Below are 8,198 nucleotides of genomic sequence, written 5' to 3' on the forward strand. Positions count from 1 at the left end.
TTAATATAGGCCTACAGCTATAAAAATGCAGCAAGAATGTTTAATGCTATACACTCAATCATCAATCAGTTAGTAAAATTATTCACATACATGTGTCCGCATATAATGTACACAATATAATAAGGGTTATTGAAAGTCCATGTTACATACATGTAGAGGAGAATCACATGTGCTTAACAACAACAAATCAGCTTTTGTCACTTGGAACATGTGGGCATATAATGCACAGGGTGAAAAACATTTAAAGCATCATGTATAGATTTTCTTTATAATGATAGAACCATTTCTTTATTGTAAAGTCAAAATCTCTAGACAGTTCGCGGGAACTCGTCATGGTATTATTTATATTTACGAATGTGAGATTAAGATATTAACTTGATATGCCCTCATCTTATAGTTATGGGCAGATCTCCAAAGAGCCTGCAAGCGAAGTAAAAAGATTCCCTTAAGCTCTGTCAATACTATCAAACTAGTTCAATTGACAAAAAAAAAAGCATGTGCCCAAATATGGTAGTGATATGCCCAAATATGGTTGTGATATGACATAATCATGTCCATATATAGGCACATCACATTGTTTTGTCACATAAAGTTTGATAGTGTAGGCAGAGCTTAAGTTTTAGAGAACGCCAACCTTTAAAACAGAATTTTCGCGATGGAACACCTAGTCAAATATGCTGCTCCTATCCTATGCAATATATTAAGCAGAATTCTCACCTGTAAGACTGTCTAGGTTATCAGCAAACAACACTTGTGCTTGAATGTAAACTTGAGTATTTTCTTGAACTAATGTATGCCCACTGTTAACATTAACATCACGGATAAACGGTCCATTGACAGAATAAATACTTAAACTTGAGTTGCCTCCACATACTTGCCCATAACCTATTAAGCACCTATAATAGATACAAAGGTGAGTTAAAAATATGTTACTAAACTGTCGATAAAATACTAAAACCCGAACTAAGTTATTATTTTACAATAAGAAACTGAGCATGCGATGAACTTTTGTTTAAACAAGGTTAGTGCAGGGTGTGATTTAAGAAAATATCAATCAACCAATGGAAGGTTAATGTGATTTTTATAACAAATAAGTATATCCCTCTGAACATTGGTTCTATCGCATGTAAAAGTCATATTTAACGGTTCTATCAAATAGTTCTATTTCATGTTCATCTTTTTGTAAACATTGTGCATTGTTGCAATTTACATTCAGAAAACAAGTTTAGTCATAAATATTACAATTTGGAATTTTAAAAACATTTCATTTTTTATGTTTGGTTAAATTGAAGTTTAAGTAGGTATAACAAAAATATTTTAACGCGACTGTAACATAGTATGTTCGCGTCATGGAAATTATGAGATAGAAGTTCTGTCCTGCTTCTGTAATTATCAGTTATTCCTTGATCAATTTATGGACTGATGTTGCAATTACTGTAACATGCCCCTCCTCTCCTCTCCCCCACCCTATTAAACGCATAAACATCCAATACTTCTATCATGAAATATACCTACCTTATAGAACAGGAAGCACTATTATTAACTGTTACAACACCATCAATAACATTACTACATTTACACTCAGCACCATTACTCACAGCAGCATATAGAAACCTGAAAAACAAAATAAAAAGAATTAAAATCAGTTCTAACCATTCTTCATTCTTTATACAGTAGATGTAATTAAAAAAAACCCTTGGAAAAAAAAGGTGTGTGTCAGTTACATCAGTGATGTAACAATGATGTAATGAGCTGTACACTGTTTTAAGATTGAAAATAAGCAACTGCTGAAATCAGTTTTAAAAATAATGTAGAGTGGAAAATGTGTAATGTTTGTTTTACATTCACATTCTTCTAACATACACAATTTAATAGTGGTTTCAGACTAGTCCATTATGGTACAGGGGTGTTCTAGGAACTTTTTTACTTTCATATCTAAGCCCTCCCTCTTTAGAGCAAGGGCTATTTTCGGTTTATCCAGGTAAGCTAGGCACGAAATAGACTACAGTTCTAAAAAATTCATTAATTAATTTACTTGATAATTAGTACTAATAGACGTAATAGAAATACTGAAATAAACCACAACAGTTCCTGAAAACAACAAATTTCCTAAAATTTGAATCATCTTTTTTCTTTAAAAAACACAGAAGTGGTATTACACCATGTATAAATGCTACTGTACTGGAAAATATGAAAATTTACCCTTCAGAGTAGCATAAAGAGGAGCAAGCTACCCCAGATGATAGTGATGTTGAGTTGCCATATAGAGTAAAGTTGGATGATTCAAGTTCACTGTAACAACCCATGTACCACAAACCTACAAAATAAATAAACAATATCATTATTTTGATTAGTAAATATTATTCTATAAAATTATGATTTTATTTCATTTTTTTTTTCATAGTAAACAAGCTTTTTGAATTTCGTTGGACATTTTTATGTACAGTACTTGCAATGTGCAGTACTTCTAAATCTCTGCTTATTAAAGTAATTAATAAATTATAAAATAAACTGTTAAATAGTGTTCTTATATCTATCTTTTGTTTCCACAAAGTAGTTTTGCATACAGAGTTCATGATTGTACAAATGGAGGTGAGTTCAATACTCTGCTCAGCTGTTAGGCAAATGGAGTGATGTGATTTCCTATACCAGATTGTAAAGTATTTAATTCTTTTCTTTCTAAGTTGTTTACCTGTGTTCAAATATCAAAGGCAAGACAACTTTCTTTGTAAGTGTATTTTATTAAATTAGAAAAAAATTGGATTACAGAGACATGATGAATCGCGTATTACAGTACTGTAGGTCTTGAAGTAACAGCCAATACTTACATAGCCTTAAGCTCTGTCTACACTATCAAACGAGTTTTGACAAAAAAAGTGTGTTGTGCCCAAATATGATAGTGATATGCTTAAATATGGTAGTGATATGACATATATGGGCACAACACATTTTTTTGTCACATAAAGTTTGATAAGTGTAGACAGGGCTTTAGACTTCTATGTTATGACCTGAATGTGTGACATGTAAAAACGGTTAAAAATAACGTGATAACTGGCGTATAAGACGCATTTTGTTTGGGAAACTTAATAACTTTCGGAGTCTATATCACATTTGGATTTGTGCCAAAATTAAGTTTAAATGTTGTCTACAATTTGGTTTTTCAGTAGAATAAAATTTAAATATGTATTTATGGAATGTTATTAAGATGCTTTTATTATAATTGCTAAATAAACACACTCAGCAGAAAATGATTTTAATAGTAAAATTAAATAAATAACAAATTGTAAAACTAGAAAGGTGATATGGTTTCTGTCTGGACAACAAATTACAATCATTGGTAGATTAATTTGAAGAATATTATTACTGTAGAGTACAATAATACCACATCCTTACGTTAATAGGTTCATATGTCGGTCATGAATAAGGTAAGAAATCAGCAGAAACCTCAATTTACAAGTGAAAGTACTTGGGTACACATCTTGCAGAGCTTTCCACACTGAGGTCACTGCACTTTTTTATTTTAAAACATTCAACGTAATTTTATTAAAACATATTTCTAAACAATTGATTTCATTATAAAAAAATGTTGACATCTTTCAATAGAAATTAATATACTGTCCATTTTGGTACTATGTGTTAGGTAACTGCACTTTTTCACTTTAAAACGTCATTTATCTCTCAAAATACTGTAAGCTATCCAATAGGGAGTTACATCCTGCCGTCCCAGTAGCTACCATTTTTTACCCATTGTACCACCTACTGATTTAACAGTCCAGTTCTTATATCTTTAAAAAAATATTTAATATTCTAGAGTACTATCAGTTTTTAAATTAAAAAACAAACCTGTAACTTTGCCAGTCAACATTACGATGTTGCAATTGGGCTGTGTACCGGATTGCCAAACTTAAAAACAACTAATTGTAAACAGCCATGTCTTTTGAAAATTAATTAATGACTATTTTTATTTTTCTGCAACCCGACGGATCTTTTTTATCATTTATGAAATATTTAGCTCCCCACCCCCTTATCTATAATGCTGGATCCACCCCTGACATAGTATAAAGTCTGACTAACTTTATTAAAAATAATAAATGTTTAAAAATTATGTAGGTGGTTTTAGATCAACATCCTATGTGGTCTAGTTATAGCACTAGTCAAAATCAAAAACAATTCCGTAAGTATGAAATATAATTAAAAATGCTAGGCCAACATATCGACACAATGATCCTCTTTGTTGGATCTTATAACAGACATTAAACACGTTTCACTTACCCTGTAAACATACTGTAGTCACTGAAGCAAGGGTAAAGCAAGTCCTGACAGGACCATTCATTAACAACTTGAGTTAATTAAGTAATTTGAATAGAAAATTGCGGCATATGCCTCTCAACTGAATTGAAAATTGGTGAGAACAAACTCAGACAATGGGTTTTAGATTCTAGGTCAAATATTTGTTATTTTCTACAAAAAAAATGAATATCAAATGAGCTTAGGAAATAAAATGTGTGAAATGAAATAACTTGTTTTTCAATCATGGTATTTTAATAATTAGTTTAGTAATTTTGTTTGTATAGAAACTTATGGAAACTTACAGTATTTTTAGGAGAAAACATAGTTGTGTCTATTTTTGTTGATTTGATTATCAAACAATAATATCTGAATTTTCTTGTTGTCTTTGTTTCTGTAAACCAAGCTGAGTGTAAGTGGCAGATTTGTTTCTGCTGTTTTAGGTTTAAAAATTTAAATTAAAAAAATATATATCTATCTGGTTTCTTTAATAGTATATTATAGACAGACATTATAGACATATAGATAAACATTTATTAATATACTATAAAAGCACAAATGAATAGAGGTTTGATTGTACTGTTTCATGATTGTAATAATTTTGTACAATAAACAATAAATTATAAAAACAGACATATCATTTGTTGTGTATAAACATAAGACTACAGTTTGTAACTCCATGATACAAATCTAATGTTTTGGATTGTCCTACAGTGATGTGCATGTGCATTGTAGATAAGGATGTGCACAGCATGCAAATATTTTAAACTATCAATGGACATCATTTATCTTTCTATGATATCTATTAAGGAAATTATTGCAATGAATGGTTCTAAAGTACTTCCTTTGATTATAAATCAAAGTGAACTACTGTTTTTTATCAAAATGTTTTTAAAAAGTTGACAATTGAGAATTTAGGATTTGGTGATTATGTTTTTTCCCAGGACAGGCCTACTGGGCTGCTCCAAAAATTATCACGAACATGCAATTTTTTCTGGTGTAAAGTAGAATACAGATTTTTTTATTTAACAAGAAAAATACTACTTTTGTCAGACACTGTTTTACAGCATTCTTTATTTGTAACATTCAGCTTTGTCCTTTCAAAGTGCTCCATTCAGTCATTTATACCATTAAATTCAGAATTTTTATATCCCAGTACTTTTAAAACACTGACCTTTGACATGAAATCTGGAGCCTGAATTGTTGGACAACTCTGCGCATTTTTATTTATAAAAACAATTTTTTTTAGGGAAATATTTTTGTAATTCCATGGAAGCTAAAAAGTTGTAAACATTTTTTAAATATTTAATTCATTAAATAATTGTATTCAGAATTCCATAAAAATATAATTTATCCCAGATGGAGAAAACATTCAGTAGGAGTTACATACAGTAGCAACTTTTCTTTCGGTATCAGGGTATTTGTTTAAAACAGACTTAAAATGATTTACTGATAAGATTAAGAAGGTGTACAGTACTGCACGAAGAGGAAGGTGAACTTTGTAATGTTGATTGGTAGTGTGAGAAGATGAGCTTTAAGGATGATGCAAAAGGCTTTATTTTGAATTGTCTGTATTTGGTCAATATTGGTTTCAAATTTGATTCCCCAAACACTATGGCAATAGTCAATGTGAGGAAGAATAGTGGAGTATGAATGAATGAATTGTCGGACACATACAGTAAAGATAACTGGAAAAACCAAGTTGAGAATGGAGATGATTTGATGTGGAAGTTAACTTAGAATAGAATGAATATGAATGCCTGAAACAGTTTATGTACATTTGTGGTGTACATTATTAAATGTAAGGTGAAGTTGCGATGTCGTTTATGCCATAGTCAAATAAACATTGAAGATGTTTTTCTTACGGCTCATTATTCATTTTAAATTTAACCACCAGAAGGAAAACAAAAAAAATGTTGGAAAAGCTGGTTGGAAAATTGTGGAGGGTAGGTGGCAGATTGCAAACGTCATGACCAGCCACACTTGAAAAACAAAAATAACATTAACATAACGTTTTCAGGTGATTTTCAGGACACCGTGTTAATTTAAAAATCATAACGGAGGATTGTATAAAAAATAAAATTTACTGTGAGTGTTAAAATGTTCTTTAAAAAGTTTGGCCTACATCACTGAATGATTTTAAAAAATATAAAAAATGTTTTCATTGCCTAAAATTCATATAAAAAACATACAGTGTAGCATAACGTCGCAAAAAAACAGTGGTATTTTTTTTAATGGTAATTTTATATGGTTTTTGTTATTGCCTACTATATTGTATTGATTTTCCTTGTGTGTGCTGCCCATCGTGTTTTAATGTTTATATTTTTAGTATGTACATGCAATTCTTAAAGCTTTTGCTGCTTTTTGTATTGTATTTTTATACCGAAATAAATAAATAAATAAAAACATGTGCATGTGTCTGTAGCACAAAAACCGTGTACGGTATTCATGAAAATTCGGCAAACCCATATTTTTTTTAGGATGTGACGTTAAACAAGTATTTCTTTATAATGCATAGTATTTCAACGTGCATGTTATGTTGTATTTATCTTTTGGAGTTGTTGTTACATAATCAGTAAACAGATTGATAGAGAAGATGAAATAGATTAGCCTTAGAATGAATACTTTATTTACATAATACTAGGACGTTTACACTTAATATTTAGGAAAGTAAATAACGACTAAAATACCAATCGATAGAGACTGTACTTTCTTGTGACTGGTTTGTAATTATTATAATAATATATACTGTTTTCCATTGTTATTTTGACACAGGCTGTATCGAGCTAAGCCCAGCTCTAGGCACACCATCATAGCGGTAGTTAAGTTGAGTACACTGAACGAAACCGCTCCACCACTCATTGCGAGCGTCCCGTAGATCTTTGATAAAACCGCAGAACATTTAAATAACAAAATCTAAAGATGACATCACTTACCGAAACACGACTTGATAAAACATAGCACTAAAATCCAACTAAAAAGCATAAGGCGAATGTTAGCCATTTGAATATGCATTATGCCACTTCTGATATCCCATTCTTCGAAGAACTTTCTCAAGAAATGACAAGAACCAACTTTATCCAAAACACTGCCTCAGTACGTCAGTTCAAGAAACAAGAAAGATACACTTCTAGCACTTAACTTGACACAAATATCAATACGCCATTCTTAGGGAAAAAAGATTTTAAATAAAATAATTATATTTTAATAAACACATATATTATAAATTTCTAAACGTACATGCATGCTTATTTTCTAAATGTTTTGTTTTATCTAATGAGGCACAGCATTTAGGTTTATTTGCGGAAGAAGACATGTGTAGTTCGACTAGTGAAGAGTCGTGATTTTGATTGATTCGTAGGATTAGATCGCGAGCTTATCAAAAGACCGGATATACTCCAATGGTTTTTTTCAACACTTTACTGTTCTATGTTTGTAGCTTGTTGGCATACTTTTACATCATTACTTTAAAAATGTTTTAATTTTTAGGTCTATAGTTCGTTGCTATCATTAGTGTGTCGAAAAATGAGTAGACGGGTCATTCAAAGAAGTATCTAATTTCAGGTTTAAAAAATTTAATGATTGCATTTTTAACATTTTAAAAGTTTAGGCCTAATCAGATATGAACATGTAGGTTACAATTTTTATAATTAATAATATTTCGTATTTTATTCGTATTTTTAGATACATGGCTCAATGTTGCTTCATATCCGTCACATTTAGGTAATAAACAAAGGTAGAGAAAAAAATAACAGGTTTGGAATTTCCAATGTAATAATTCTTGATACTATTAGGCGACGGGTTTTTTTTCTCGATTAGGGCCTAATCAAAACATTTTTGTTTTTCAACAAATATTATTTGAAGAAAAAAAAAATCATTTACTATTCCAAAAAGTGCTAATTTTTAGAAAA

At 30.5% G+C, this 8,198-nt stretch overlaps 1 protein-coding gene across 1 annotated transcript in view; it reads right to left on the reverse strand.

Moving 5' to 3' along the window:
- The window catches only part of LOC144839334 (polycystin-1-like protein 1), a 65,334-nt gene extending 57,966 nt beyond the window's left edge, over window positions 1-7,368 (reverse strand). Inside the window, exons 1-4 of the mRNA XM_078694650.1 lie at window positions 7,224-7,368; window positions 2,203-2,317; window positions 1,516-1,614; window positions 718-896 (exon numbers count right to left, since the gene is read on the reverse strand). Of these exons, the coding sequence (XP_078550776.1) occupies window positions 718-896; window positions 1,516-1,614; window positions 2,203-2,317; window positions 7,224-7,302 (472 nt within the window). The 5' untranslated portion in view covers window positions 7,303-7,368. The remainder of the gene's footprint in view (window positions 1-717; window positions 897-1,515; window positions 1,615-2,202; window positions 2,318-7,223) is intronic.
- Window positions 7,369-8,198: the final 830 nt, after the last annotated feature.

This window comes from Antedon bifida, chromosome 4 (assembly GCF_963402885.1).
Source record: "Antedon bifida chromosome 4, ecAntBifi1.1, whole genome shotgun sequence".
Taxonomy (NCBI): Eukaryota; Metazoa; Echinodermata; class Crinoidea; order Comatulida; family Antedonidae; genus Antedon; species Antedon bifida.